General features: G+C 38.9%; 1 protein-coding gene and 1 non-coding gene across 3 annotated transcripts in view; both read left to right on the forward strand.

Moving 5' to 3' along the window:
- Nucleotides 1-15175, forward strand: part of FRMD6 (FERM domain containing 6) — a 43665-nt gene extending 28490 nt beyond the window's left edge. For both annotated transcript variants that reach the window (XM_035260510.3, XM_035260514.3), the window contains exons 10-13: nucleotides 4316-4651; nucleotides 5736-5867; nucleotides 10187-10278; nucleotides 12152-15175. In XM_035260510.3, the coding sequence (XP_035116401.3) occupies nucleotides 4316-4651; nucleotides 5736-5867; nucleotides 10187-10278; nucleotides 12152-12436 (845 nt within the window). In that variant the 3' untranslated portion in view covers nucleotides 12437-15175. The remainder of the gene's footprint in view (nucleotides 1-4315; nucleotides 4652-5735; nucleotides 5868-10186; nucleotides 10279-12151) is intronic.
- Nucleotides 7851-7957, forward strand: LOC118145259 (U6 spliceosomal RNA). The gene has a single exon (XR_004730387.2). It is a non-coding gene; the product is annotated as a U6 spliceosomal RNA (small nuclear RNA).
- Nucleotides 15176-16059: the final 884 nt, after the last annotated feature.

A 16059-nucleotide genomic window follows, 5' to 3' on the forward strand; every position in this document is an offset into this window, starting at 1 on the left:
CAAAAAGCCACCTCATTAAGGCACAGGGCAAGGGTTTATCTGCAACTCAGATTTTATCTGCCTTTAGAGCTTTGTATATACACTGACACACCTTGGTGCTATTATCTACAAGTGGTCTGGAATTCCTTCCAATGTGATTATTTCTTAGGGTTAGAGTCACAATAAAGGTGGGTCACAGATGTGTCTCCAGCCTGTGATTAACAGCTGGGAGGCCCCCCAAGTCTGGTCTTACAAGAATGTCAAACAAAGGAGAGGGAAGTCAGCTAGTCCTATGGGGGCTTTGCTGAGATGCAGATGAAATAGACCAGTCTTTGGGGCCCCAGAGTACTGGACCTGGAAAGGGGAGAAAGTCAGAGTGGGAAAGAAGGCAGTAGGGTCTGTAGCATGAGGCTTCAACTAACATTAATCTAATAGCCTTTTATCTTCAGTTGTGGCACCCTGGATTTCCTCCATTTCATACACCCAACCCTAATCTCCAAAACTGCTACATTACATATTTGTTTTTTGTTTTTGTTTTCACGCTTTGGGGTTTTGTTTATGCTTTCAAAGGTTTGTTTTGCAAAAATTTGTTTTGCAAATTCATGTTGTAGTAATAACTAACAACAATATGATTAGATTGGATTTGGGGTATTTGTATGAACACCAGGGTGAAGATTCATATCTTAGGTTTATGTCTGAGATAACTTTTGACACCTCAGACCTCATTTTTCTTTTAGAAACAAGGCAAATACCCATCCCTTCTTAAACAAACAAAAGACCTTGTCGAAGTTTGTGCTTCTGATTGATTTCTCTCAAAAATTCTCTCTCAACCCAAATGAGATCTGGTTTGGCAATTCTCTTGTAATTTAGTAGTGATTAGAACATGAATCATTCCTCACTGTCTGCCACAAACTGCATGTGTCTTTGGAGAGAATTGGTATAACTGTCAGGTGTATTGGCTTCCGCTGATGCTAGACTGCCAGTTCTTCCCCACAATGACTCATCAGTGCAACAAATATATCTCTCCTATGCTGACATGAATATTAAAAGGAATTCAGATGGGGACAGGAGGAGGATGAAGAAGCAGGAGAACCTGTGAGGACAGGCATCTTAATTAGGTGCAGTGCTCATAATTTGCCAAGTCAGCTTCAGTCCTAAATGTCTAACGTGGTACCTTGAGAAATTCATTTGTTTTGTCAGCTTTCTGCCTGGAGCATTTTAGTACATTTTTGTTCAGATGACCGTAAGAGATCCCTTTAGAGCCTAAAAGAATTAATGACCCTCCTCTATAGGTTCTAAAGTTAAAATTACAAAGCATTTTGAGTTCTCTGAGAGGCAGGGCTTTGTTCATTGCCAAACATAGTACCAGGTATATTTGGAGGCTTAAGTGAGTATAGGTATCTTAATTTGTTTTGTGATGCCGTAACAAAAGACCACAGACTAGGTAAGTTCTAAAGAACAGAAGTTTTTTTCCTCACACTTCTGGAGGTTGGGAAGTCCAGGATTGAGGGGCCAGCATCTACCAAGGGCCTTCTTGTTACTTCATCCCATGGTGGAAGGTAGAAGGGCAAAGAGAGGGTGAGAGAGTAAAAGGGGGCCAAACTTCCTTTCATAATGAACCCACTACTGCAATAATGGCATTAATCCATTCACAAAGGCAGAGCCCTTGTAACCTAATCATCTCTTTAATCTCCCAGGTCTTACTGTTATGATAGCAATTAGATTTCAACATGAGTTTAGGAGGAGAGAACATTCAAACCACAGTAGTAGGGGAATGAAGGAATGAAAGGAGATGTAGACTAGATCTTTTATTTGGATGAGTGGAGGTAGATTTTGGAGGAAGCCTTTTTTTTTCCTTCCAAAGAAAAACATATGCAGTTTCTTCTACTTTAGAGGTTTTTCAGGTCTGGAAAAGGCCTGAAACTAAGTTTCTCTGGGCCAACTTTGGCCTGAATCCAATGATCTCACCCACATTTAAAGGCTCTATCATTTTAACATGAAGAGCCCTTTTTTGGGCATTAGTTTAACAAAAAACAGCATAAAGACAGTCTGTGTTTTTCTTAATTTAATTTTATTTAGGATCACCCTGTCTGAAAGACTATTTTAGCATTTTAGTAGAAAATGATCACAAGAATTTTTCTATAGGGTTTAAAAGAGAAATAGAAACATGCCTTGTGTCATTAGAAAACATTTTCAAGCCTAACTTTATTCAACAGCTGGAGCTTATTCTTAGGATAAGTGGTCACATTTACAGCATTATTTTCTGAAATAGTGTCTGAAAAACCTCATTGTGTCTGGGCTTTTACAACAGAGGGAGTAGAAGGAGCACAGGCATACTGATGATCTGCAGTGTTGACCCTAGTGATTATTAAGGGGATGAGAGGTTGCATTTTACATTTCTTACAATAAATTTCAGAATTGTTTAAATTTCTCTCAGTTTGTAACTGAGTGGTGTGAAGCTTCTTAAATATCTGGAGAGGATCTGATACAGCACTAGGAACAGAAGCCAGCCATGTGGAACACCCAGACCATGCTAACATGTTCACAGGAATAGGTAGAAAGCAGGCTGGCAAGTACTTGTCTTCTCATGAGCATACTAGTGAGTATAGAAGAAGTATAATGACCTCTGAACCTGTCAGAAAGTTGGGAGTAAAAAGGCTATGTGTAAAGATGCAGAAAAGCTTTTAAATGATTAGACCCTCAATTCCTAATTATGTTAGAGCAATGGCACTCCAACAACTTACAGACTTTTACTTTTTTCTCTTCATTTACTACTCATCCAAGGGCCATATGGCTATTATTGTGAAATCACAGTGAATAGAAACTATGGTAATTTTTGCAAACTGCTTCAGCTCTCCACCTTCATCTCACGCCTGCTGATTCAGAAGATAGGGATTCTTAGAACCTAGTCTGCTCTCTGAATGATGAGTTGTACATGGATGCATTTTTGTTTTGATGATGTGTGCATGGAGCTCTGGTGTCTGGTTTCATCCTACTTCCCGTGTGGCAACACATACTCACCTTTGAGTTTCAGCCAGTTCCTTAGAAAGATGTGAATGGGCTGGAACCTAGAAATGTGCACATAGCCTTCTCCAAGCATTTGTGCATCTTGCATCCTAAAAGGGGCATCTTTTCCTTCTCCTGCTGCTCATTTTCTCTGTAGGGAGCCTGTGTTGATTATATTTCCGAGCTGGATTCAGACATCAGGCGTGCAAGTATTTTCACTTAACCAAGAAACAAGACAATTAAAATCCATTAACAGGCCCCTGAGAACCCAGTTAGCCTACTAGTTAGCAGTTTCTAAAATTAGATCAACTTAACATTCTCCAAATGCACTCTCCATTTTTAATATTGTTTTATTGTATTGTTTCTCAAAAGTATTAAAAAGCCAAGGAATCTAAACTTCTTCCTTGTTTTACATTTCTCACCTGAAAGACAAAAATAATATTTTTGCGTCAGTTGAGTGGTAACTGGCAGCTGGGTTGTAACTTTGTGCCTTAGTGGAATGGTTAGTTTAGTATGTAATAAAAGGGACTTTGCCATTTGACTGAATTAAAGAAGAGCACTGACATGTTAAATTAAAGAACAGCTTTACCCATCACAGTTGGAAATCATCAAACCAGTAGTGATTACTGGTATTTCCTAAATAGAAGGTAAAGCCTCACTAATTCAGCCTAAATGGAGAAAATCAATCTTATATTAATGAAAATCCAAATTTTAGAATCTTCACAGGAAATTCTCAGAAGAATAGTTTTATTTTAAATTGTATTCAGAAGATAGAGCTAAGCTAACAATGGAACAAACTGAACAAATGAACAAATAAAATGAATGGCAATTAGCATGATTATATTAAGTAGTCTAGAGCAATGCTTCTGAAATTATCTGCATAAAAGGACCAGATTTTTAAAATATTTAATATGCTGTGGATACTTACACAAAGTACAAAATCACATTGGTGGCTGTCATGGCAATGTCACATAGCTGTAAAAGTTTCTAAATGTTCATTATCACTCACTGAACTTATTTCTCTATGGACCAGTAAATTTGCAGACAAGAAGTGGTCTGTGACTGCACTTTAAATACCACTCTTATAAGGCTTGGAGCTTTAAAAAAAAAACTGGGTAGTTTAAATATCCCCCTCAAATCTGTTGCACTGGTTTTATTCATTTTTCAGTCTTCTGAAGTCAAGTTCCTATCTAAATTATCACTACTTTCCAATCACTAGATCCTGAATTAGAAGTTATCCTTGTTCTTGGCCTGATGAGTCACTTAACGCTCACCAACTATTCCTTCTGTCTTGGTTGATGTCATGATGAACTTGTTCCCCACCACACAGAGAAGAAGCAGTACCGGGAATCTTACATCAGTGACAACCTGGACCTCGACATGGACCAACTAGAAAAGCGGTCGCGGGCCAGCGGGAGCAGCGCAGGCAGCATGAAGCACAAGCGCCTGTCTCGTCATTCTACCACCAGCCACAGCAGTTCCCACACCTCGGGCATTGAGGCAGACACCAAGCCCCGGGATACGGGGCCAGAAGACAGCTACCCCAGCAGTGCCATCCACCGCAAACTGAAAACCTGCAGCTCCATGACCAGCCATGGCAGCTCCCACACCTCAGGGGTGGAGAGCAGCGGCAAAGACCGACTAGAAGAGGACTCGCAGGACGATGGTAACAGTACTGTCCCTTCACTGGCTCTCTTTTTAGTCTTTCCCAGTTTTTTTAAGTATTGGCTCTATAGCACTGGTGTCTGGAGAGCACTGGTGTCTAGCACGTAGTAATAGAGCAGAAGAGGTGCCTTGTTGTCTTCCCCAGTGACTTGGTTGAGTTGTTTGTGTTTGGCTATGCTCTAGTTTTGATCCTTTGTGGCCACAAGATTAGATGGTTGTGGACTCAAAGTCTTAGCTGTTTCTATGAAGTAGATTCGAGATAAGTCCTGTAGCCCTTGTGTCTGTATTTCTAATTCCCAGAGTAAATAAAACAGTGGTTAGGACAACACAGTGGAGTGCAGTGACAGTAACAAAAACATCTTGAACTTCTCAACCTCTCCCCACAAAATAAAGATTGGAGCCCATGCCATTGAGTTACTTAGTAATGTTTTTCTTAAGTGCCTCCCATGTATCCAGAACTATAGAGAAGATAAATATAGCACCTGGCTGATAGGAACTTAGTGTTAAGGAGATAAGATGAATCCTCTGGCTTATCTCAGCCAAAGTTAATATTCATGTTCCTCTTTTATATTATTTTTCTGTCTCAAATAAGTGCTATAGCACTCAGGCTTGAGGGAAAAGACAGACTCTGTTAAAGTGCAGACCATCTCTTTGGTTTCTATAGAATTTGTGTGGATCTCAAGTCACTCAGTGCCCTTGAGAGTAGGCAACCATGGGACATGGGGGGCTTTGCGAACTTCTCATCTGCTTGTGTCAATGAGCCTTACTTTGGCATCAGGCAAATGGCCCATCAGTTTCGGTTTGTCCTTTGTTATTGCAGCAAGGTAGTATAGTTTTTCTTCTTAAAAAATACAGAATAATTGGCAAATTATAGTATTAGAAAACATGTAGATAATACAGCAATCCTATAAGAAAGAACAAGTAGCAGCTGTTGAGAATTGTCCCTGGAGTTTCCCATTGGAGTCTTATTGGCAAATTTATTTTCAAATATGAATAATTACCTAGCCACCCACAAAATATGGTTGTATATTATGGTGGCCATTTTCCTTTTTGTCATTAACTGTCTTTTCCTTATTCTGTGTCAGAAATAGAGATGTTGGTTGATGACCCCCGGGACCTGGAGCAGATGAATGAAGAGTCTCTGGAAGTCAGCCCAGACATGTGCATCTACATCACGGAGGACATGCTCCTGTCACAGAAGCTGAACGGACACTCTGGTGAGCTCTTACAGAAGTTCTTCTTCCTTAGTAGCAGGTTATCCAGGACTGAAAAACCCTGCCTCAGAAAATAGAAGGGGTGGGCTGGGTGCTCTAGATCAGAGACTGGGCTGCACTAAGAGCCTCTCCAGGTCAGTATCATAAGCTGCAGAATCCTGTGCCTTCTGTGGAAAAAAGGGAAGAGGAGAACCACCCAGAATTGGGAATTAGCATTTTCTTCTCCACACTTTGGACAAAAGGTAGTTGTACAATAGGGTTCTCTCTCTGTTAGGCTATGTTGAGAATCATATAATGTAGCTGGAAGGCCTGTAGACCTCTTCAGTCTGGCCTCCTTTCCTATAATTCAAAGAGGGAAAATTCTACATGGCTAGAAACAGAAGTAGGCCTCCGGGTTTGTTTTTTTGTTTTTTGTTTTTCCCACTCTGTTATACCGGTAGAGGAGTCTGGGAGGAAAAGTGTCAAAATGGGTTGACCTAAAGAGATACTCCTAAATTCCATATTTGTATAAATTCTTCTAGAAAACATGCATTCACTATAATCCTATTATAGTTATATAATATACAATATTCTGTCACATGTAAGATAACTATCTTTAAAAAATGCCAGTGTGAGTTTGTTTATAGACGTCAGCCGCATCTAGCTGCTGTTGTCACACATCATGAATCAGTCTGTTTTCTAGAGAAATATGCCTCAACAACCAACACTATTGATGGTTCCTTCCAGCTGCGATTGAATGAAGTTCCCCACTGGGGTGGCCTGTCCCTGCTCTGGCAAATCCGCAGCCCCGATGCTCATTTAGCCTCTTCCTCCAGGTGCCAGGCACTGGAAATCAGAGAGGAACCAGACCGATACACACTCAACCACCATTCTGGCACTTAGTCCTCAAGAGCAGGAGGCATCCTTTGTTTCAGAATTCCATTTGCTAACCCAGCAGAACCCTGGCCTCCAGATCTTCTGCCAGGAACATTCTCTGCCTCTGGCTGCAGAGAATCACTCTCTGACCAACACTGACTCCTCAGGCTGGTTGCTCTAAACATGCTTAGAGTTCAGATAGCAAACTTGGCCCCTTTTTGCCCATTTGCTTTACATTTTAATTTAAATTACTTATAACATTCACAATTATATGCACATTTTAGGTCCATAGATAGCTCTATGTATATATGTTTGTGGAAAGGAAATGGTCTAAAAACTGTGTGCCACAGTGCCTCTGGGAAGGGGAATATTAGGGAGGCTGACCTACATTTTGCATTTATATGTTTCTGCATTAATTTTTATCACTGTAAATTTTAAATAGAAATAAAATTTAAGTTAAAAGGATGACTGTTTAAGAACATTTATATATGAAAATGTTTATTGAACTGTTATTTTTTTTAAATTAAAGAATGTGTGGTAAGGCCAGGCTCAGTGGCTCATACCTATAATCCCAGCACTTTGGGATGCCGAGGCGGGTGGATTACCTGAGGTCAGGAATTGGAGACCAGCCTGGCCAACATGATGAAACCCCATCTCTACTAAAAATACCCCAAAAATTAGCTTGGCATGGTGGCACGGGCCTGTAATCCCAGCTACGTGGGAGACTGGGGCAAGAGAATCACTTGAACCCGGGAAGTGGAGGTTGCAATGAGCTGAGATCGCGCCCCTGCATTCCATCCTGGGTGACAAAGTGAGACTCTGTCAACAAAAAAAAAGGAACAAGTGGTTAAATTATCACATATTCATACAATCGTATATAACCATTAAATTTGAGATTTTCAAACAATATTTAATAACGTAAGATAGTTAAGGTAAGCAGTAGAAATTGTGTAAAATCTGCTTTAAAAATAAGAATGTTTGTGTATTTAAAAAACACATAAAACTATTAATAGCCTTTTCTTTGGATGTTAGGGTTGTAGAGATGGATTATTTTATTTCTTACATCATCCTAGTTTCCCACATTCTCTACAATTTGAGCATTTAAATGTTGCTTATAAAACATTCAGCTAAATGCTTGCCTTGTCAGCACATATACTAAAGTTGCAGTGATACAGAGAAGATTAGCATGGCCCCTGTGTAAGGATGACGTGCAAATTTGTGAAGCATTCCATATCTTTCAAAAAAATAAATAAGTGAATAAGCACCCTCAGCCTAAGACTGAGTAGTGGTGAAGAGTACCTCTCTGTCTTTCATTCTTACGGAGTTTGATAGGAGTTGGTTCAGTGTTTTGAGCACCAGCTCATTGCTGACTTTCCCAATGGTGGGTCTGGGTTTGGAGAAGACCCTTTACAGGCATGATACATGAGGGCACATTTACCAGGAAATCCAAAAGGAACCATGCCAATTGCCAACCAGTGCACACAGACCCAAGTCCACGTGTCTCTATGATGATTTGTTTTAATGCTCTTTAGAAGATATTGTTCTAGATCCTCTACTAAAGCAGTTTTTACTGACCCTTAACACATGAGTATCACCTAAGTTTCTTTTTCTTTTTTTTTTTTTAAGAGGAGTTTCACTGTTATTGCCCAGGCTGGATGAAGTGCAATGGCACAATCTCAGCTCACTGCAACCTCCACCTCCATGTTCAAGTGATTTTCCTCTTTCAGCCTCCAGAGTAGCTGTGATTACAGGCATGTGCCACCACACCCAGCTAATTTTATATTCTTAGTAGAGATGACCATGTTGGTCAGGCTGGTCTTGAACGTCTGACCTCAGGTGATCCACCTGCCTTGGCCTCCCAAAGTGCTGGGATTACAGGCGTGACCCACCAGATCTGGTCATCACCTGAGTTTTTAAAGTGTCTACTTGTAGGCTGGCATGGTGGCTCATGCCTGTAATCCCAGCACTTTGGGAGGCCAAGGCGGGCAGATCATGAGGTCAAGAGATCGAGACCATCCTAGCCAACTTGTGAAACCCCATCTCTACTAAAAGTACAAAAATTAGCAGGGCGTGGCAGCACACACCTGTAGTCCCAGCTACTTGGGAAGCTGAGGCAGGAGAATTGCTTGAACCTGGGAGGCGGAGGTTGCAGTGAGCTGAGATTATACCACTGCACTCCAGCCTGGCGACAGAGCAAGACTCTGTTTCGTAAATAGATAAATAGTCTACTTGTAAACCAGGAATGTCTTCATGTTTCAGTTGAACTAATTATTGAATACTTAATATATTGATGGCTTATGCTAGACACTAAGTCATTATGAAATGTTTCTAAAGAGTTAAGGGATTGAACACAAAAAGTCATTCTGTAGACTACTAGCAGTACTTGAATAAGAATCACATTACTTAAGGTTTTTTATTTTGGAAGATGGGGACGTATTTTTTTTTTTAAGTAGCCATTGGCTTTATGGTTCTAGGGCTTGACCTGTAGTACATTTGCTTCATCTATTGGCAAGAAAAATTTCAGCCATGTTCACGTACACCAGTAGTTCTTATTGGTAATTTTACCTTCTGAGACATGTTTTTCTAAATGCTTCACTCACATGCCAGTCACATAGGGGAGTGTCAGCCCTGGATTTCTGCTTCTGAAATTTTAGTGGGTTTCCGCCGCATGCTGAGGTGATTAGGGTAGAGGCTCTATTCTCAAAGACCCAGTACTGAATTTTTCACGTGGCCTCCTGGTTTGTCTCCTGCCAGTGGGATCTGCTGCAGGAGGTATGTGCCAAGTGTCCCATCAGCCAAAAAGAGCTGCTGTGAACTAAGTGTATCCATGTATAGTGACTGTACCTCACCCTTTCATGTGTTCACTGTGTAATCATTAAAACTAGCGGGCAGGTGTTGTTATTGGCCCCATTTTATACAAGGAGACTGAGACACTGAGAGGCTAAGTAACCAGCCAGGATATATGGCTAATTACTTGTCTGGGCCGAGATCCAGCCAGATCTGTCTGACTTCAGAGGCCAGAGCCCCCACAATTCATCACTATATATCCAAGCCAAACCAAATCTAGAGGCATGTGCTCAGTAAGGATAAAGTTTAATGCTGCTGCTGTATAGAAAGGGGAGGAGAGGAAGCTTTATGAGATGCAGTAAAAAGGCTGCTTTACACCTATAGTCTTTGCTTTTTATCTCTAACTTCATCATAAATAGCTTAATTAAAAGTTTGTTTTAGATAATTCAGACTCTAAACATCTTCCTACACGCTAACCCTACTCAATAACCTCTATTTACTGTAAGATGAGAGAGAGTGTGTGCTGTCCTGGTTGTCTGCCATCAGAGAGCCACAGTGAGACTTTTTGGTAATGGTTAATATTGGATTTTTCATTCCTGATAGCAATATGTCAGAATATATGGCAAAAGGTGTGAATAATTTGAAGTATTTGTTGTTTATATCTCTGTGTTTTATTTCAGGGTTGATTGTGAAAGAAATTGGTTCTTCCACCTCGAGCTCTTCAGAAACAGTTGTTAAGCTTCGTGGCCAGAGTACTGATTCTCTTCCACAGGTATTAAAGGAATTGAGAAACATAAATTAGGAAAATAAATTATAGAAAATTTTAAGTATTAACTTATACTTACATTTATACAAATGAGAAAAAATTAAAAACCCTAAGGAAGTGATTCTTCCTAGATACGTACATTCTAGCTTTATTCTGAATTTATTTCCATCTTATTTGCTAGTTCTGCTTATCTTTGAGTTGACTGATTTTTTACTTTATATATTTTGCTTCACACTTAATATGGTTGGGTAGCCTGTGATCTTCAGACCTCAAGTGAACCACATGTGCACACATGTATGTGTCTTTGTGTGTGTTGCTTGTTTTCAACCTGGGAGAATAATATTTTTGTCAGTGTGTTCTGGCAGAAATGTTTCCACACTCTGGTTATTCCATTCAGATTTAATTTTCAAAGTATGCTATGCCTAGAGCATTTGACAACCTGAGATCACTGGTTAAACTATTAAATGTCCAACAATATAGATAAAATACTATGAAACTCATGGTTTCAGCATTTGGATGTAATGTATGACTGATGGCTCTACTTCCAGAGCATGTCTTCCCTCCTGCCTTTCTCTCTTTTTTTTCCGTTCTGTGTATGTTTCTCTTTTTTCATTTGCATTCTGGCTCTCCTTGTCCCCTACTTTTCTCCTCCTCTTTCTTCCCTTTTTTTCTCTTACGTCTTTTCTTTCTTTTATTTCCACTGAAGTAACCATAATGTGAAAATGATGTTTATGAAATATTTTTCTGAAAACTCCAATGAATAATCTACTCTTAGATGCTTCTGGGGCAGAGCTGATAGTCAGATTCCACACCTACATCATGAGGAAAACATTGTGTGCCTTCCTTGAGGGTTTGTGGGAATGACCAGATGATTCTATGTGTGAAATCCCATTGGAGCCTTTAAAGACTACATCAACACAAGGGATCACTCAGATGTGACACTTCCTAGTAAAATGTGCTTCTGGAACTTTTACCTTTAGCAAAAATTGCATTTTATTCTAACAGGGTTGTCCTTTGTGGTGGTAAGCAGCAAAATTTAAGGATGTAATGGCTGGTTTCCTTAAATAACCCATTAAATATTTTCCATTCATTAATTGTCAGAACCACTTTTAACCCATTTCTATTTTCCATCAATACCACCTCTTGGAATAATAAAAGTCTGCCCCCTACTGTGTACAGCATTTGGCAGAATCCCACGCCCTTGTCTTGGGGAACTGAGTCCTGGTGCCTGCCTCCCAGCCTCTTCAACACCAAGAACACTATATATTCAGCCCAGCACAAAGAACACTTTATATTCAACCCAAGAATTCTGGCTTTTAAAAACCAAAACTATGTTTCTTAATGATAATTGGTTTATTTTCCCATTTCTTATTAAAATAATAACATCTTGGTCTAAAAGTATTGCCACATTGAATTGCCATATCCTAGTGAAAAAAAATAAACAAAAGAAACCATATCTTTACCTGTATGGCCTTATTTCAAGATAATTGCTTGATCTCTGAAATGCTAAGGTTAGTTGGACTCCTGTTACATTTGCATCTCTGTGCTTTGGATTATTTATCCGTAAAATGAGAAGAGCGATAGTGCCTGCTTCCTAGGACTGTTAGGAAGATTAAATGAGTTAATGGCATGCCGAGTGTTTAGGTCAGGGCCTTGCACATAGTAATTGCTTGGTAAATGTTAGCTGCTATTTCTGGTGGAGGTGGTGGTGATGGTGTATTTCCCCCTAGGGCCCTGAAACCACAGATTGGAAACCACTTTCTAACATATAAGGATTACTTAACCTTTTGTGGTTCTGTAGCATTTCTCTATACAAGGCAAATAGTCGAACCTTTCACTTTAGTCTATAAAGTCATTTCAACCTTCCCTTACCTTGCAGACTATATGTCGGAAACCAAAGACCTCCACCGATCGACACAGCTTGAGCCTTGATGACATCAGACTTTATCAGAAAGACTTCCTGCGCATTGCAGGTCTGTGTCAGGACACTGCTCAGAGTTACACCTTTGGATGTGGCCACGAACTGGATGAGGAAGGCCTCTATTGCAACAGTTATTTGGCTCAGCAGTGCATCAACATCCAAGATGCTTTTCCAGTAAAAAGAACCAGCAAATACTTTTCTCTGGATCTCACTCATGATGAAGTTCCAGAGTTTGTTGTATAAAGTCCATCTGTGTGCAGCTGTACAGGCAACTTACTGTTTGCTAGAGGATGCGAAAATCGTGGGTTCTTTACGTATTACTTGTGCCATATCTTCTTCACCCTAAGCATAGCTCTTTCTTTATAATATTTGTGATGATGGAAACAAAAGCCTTGAAACAATTGCACTTTAAGTATTACACAGAAGAAGAAGAACTACAGAAAATATACAGCAAGAAAAGTGCCCAGAAGCCCATTGCTCCTTTGGAAGGAAGTGCGTTTTACTGATTACGATGCCTTCAGAATATTGGAGTGTGGTACGTTTGCTCATCTGATGCTTTTTAGTTCAGCTACATGTAAATTACATTTTTTATCACATGAAAGATGTTAGATTTATTTGTTGGCTTGTAAATTTTTTTACCACTCCCTCATAAAATGCTCATGGTTTGGGAGAGGAAAGCAGGAAGATTCTTCTTTTAACAGAGAGACGGTTGTTCTATATAGCCATTGCTTCCTCCCTGAGGCTGTCCCAAAGTGAACACTGATGGAGTGGTCAAAATCATGAGGTTGTAGCAAGCCAAAGATACGTACATGATGGAAGCACCTATGCAGAGTCAAGACATGAATTAAGCAATAACCAGAAAACCAGAAGTGCATATGCTGTGATGCCTGTGATTCCTTCACCCCGCTCAGTGCCATGTCCTCTTCTGTGATCTTCGAGAAATCTCCAGGATTCAGTTGAGTTCCTCATCCAAGTAACAGATGAATTATGTTCATGTTGTAATGCATTTGGTGGAGTTTACAAAACCCGTGTCTGTTAAAACTATGTAAAATGTCTTAGAAAACATTGGTGCTTGGTGATGCTTTGTTTAATTATCAAGAAAAAATCATGGCAATGCTAGTTTCTGCTTTACCAAAATATTCTATGTATATATTATATATATATAAATACATGGGATTGTGTATGTTTATATGTGTTTAAAGCTTACTATGTCTTCATTTTGGCTTCCATGACTATCTTTTATACGTGGAATTACTTAAGATTGAGAATATGTCACTGAATGAATGATACCTGCAGACAATCAGTTGATATACATAAGAGTTAAGAATGACTGTTTCCTCATGTGCCTTTGGCCATGATTCTCAACACTGATTGTATAACAGAATGTGGCGTGGGGAGCTTTTAAAAAATAATGACTGAGTCTCCCACCAGTCTGATTATATCATTCTCTTGTGGTGGGACCCAGGTAGAATTGCCTTTTTTTTGAAAGTTCTCCAGATGGAGCTAATATGCAACAGAGTTGAAAACCACTGATCCCAGGGGTGTCTTTTGTTAATTTTGAAGTAAAGGTGTACAGAAGATGTAGTGTATGAGAAAGGGCCATTTTTAAGACAGTTACCTGCTGTGCTGCTGTAACAATACATAATGAAACCAAGTCAGGGGAGTGAATTTATCAATCTTTTGATGTACAGTAAAAACATTGCTCATACTTCAGGAGAGAACTTCATAGCACAATGTCTTTCTATAAGATATTTTTAATGATTTAGTATTTTACAACATTTGTTTACCATATTTTGATATACCATTTTTTTCTATCTGCCAGGTTTTATTAAAAGAAACTATATATTATTTTCTAAAGAAACAATCATATTTTTATACAAAGTTATGTTTTCAGGTAACCAAGTAGATTTAGGGTACAGCGGAACAAGCAGTGTTACCCGTGGCTGGGAGTCAGTATTACACAACAAATGGTGAGCGGGAGCATGCACGCCTGTGCTGCCTGCCCCTCCTGTGCTGGGTCTCAGATGTGTATGCAAAAATGCCTTGTCACATTAGGTTCACCTGACACTTTAAAAGGAAAAAAGTTGTGTTGAGTTCTGCGGTCACAAAACTATTTTGCTTTTATCAAATGCTTTAATAGAACCAAAGTTGCAGATACTGAAATGTATGGAAGTATCTCAGTCTGCATAAAAGGATCAAAGTATGAAAGGATCATTTAATGACTGTTTTACTTAAAAGTCATTAAGTAATCCACCATTTCTTATGGATGATGTTTAAGCCTGATGAGGTTGTACTCTAAGGAGCCCAGATCATAATGCAGTGCATTTCCTTAGCCCTTAGAGTTTCTTGCAAACCTTAAAAAAAAAAAAAAAAAAAAAAGACATATTTAAGAAGGAAAGATAAAAGGAAAAACATATTTAATTACTATAAACAGGTACTGCTTTATGCTTTATTTTCTCTCTACTTCAACCAAAATCAGATCTGTAAGGTTTTGCTGGCATTGTTGGTGGTTTTGCACATGCTCTTTCTAATTGGATTTATAAATAGTCCTGTTGGTTTTCAAAAATGAAACATGCTAAGAACACTTTTGCTTTTTGATCCACTGTTTGCAGCAGAATTATATATATGTATATGAAAAATCCACTTTGAATAATCCATATTTTGTATTTGGAAATTGTTTTTAAAAATAAAAAGGAAAAGAAAAATATAAAGCTGTTATTTATTCTGCATTTCTGACATATTATTGCTAGTCAGTATACCCATTTGGTATATATTGCCTCTGCAAACCTACATTTGTATTTGTAACAGTGAGCTTTATATCTACATAAACTGTAAATAATCCTTTCTGTGAAAGGATCATCATATCAAGATGATACCAAAAGTATGTAAAAAAAAAAAAAAGCTGCATTATTTTGTAATTATTTCTTATAGATGTTTCATGGTAAGACTAGTACTCAATAAAGTTACTTTTTTGCCTTTAAATTGCCTTTTTGATTGTTAGAGCTCTCAATTAATTGAGACGCATTAAGGAGCAACAGTGTGTTCTTCATGTTCTTTGCTGTAATGAGCACAGTAAAGGACAACAAGGTTCCATGTGAGAGAATTCCAGGCAAAACAGTCTTGGTGGCGATGATGGTAATAGCTGATGCTGAGTACTACCATGTGCCAGACCCAGTTGCACGTGTATTCAGATTGCATGTGTTAAGTCATTTAATCCTCATATCCCATAAGGCAGGTACTGTTACTATTCTTAGTTACAGGTGAATGAATCAAGCTTCCAGGAGGTTGTGGTAGTCAGTAACTATTCAATCCAAATTATGCAACTGAAAAAAACTCTTCTTTAAAAAGAAATATTTTCATTAACTACTTTAACTTACACCCTGGAAACCATCATCATTGGACTGTTAATTTAATTATAAAATAAACAAATGGTTGCATTTAAAAGCATGTATTCACAAGACTGAACATGAGGGCAGCATGGCATTAAGAAGAGAGCCCAGAGCTGAGAGTCAGTCAACAGGATTCTGAAAAGCTCCAGATCTTTTTCCGAAGGGAAATCCATTGCCTTCTCTTTGCTCCACTTTTCTTGGCCATAAAATGGAGATAATAATTCAAGGGACTGTTTGGAGAATTAAATAAGTTAATGGTTTGGTATGCCCCTGATGACTAGGTGGGAAAAAGGAGGGCTGTCAGATCTAACATTTAACTTTTGTGAAATAGACCATTTGGATTTATACAGTCTAAAACAAATGTTTTCCAGCTGAGTGTTACTCGTGAATTTTGCAGAGTATCTGGTAAATGCTGATTTGAGTCCAGGAAAGAAAATACTTGGTACCTACTATATGTCTAATATTCTAATCCTCAAA

This window comes from Callithrix jacchus, chromosome 8 (genome assembly GCF_049354715.1).
Source record: "Callithrix jacchus isolate 240 chromosome 8, calJac240_pri, whole genome shotgun sequence".
Lineage (NCBI taxonomy): Eukaryota > Metazoa > Chordata > Mammalia > Primates > Cebidae > Callithrix > Callithrix jacchus.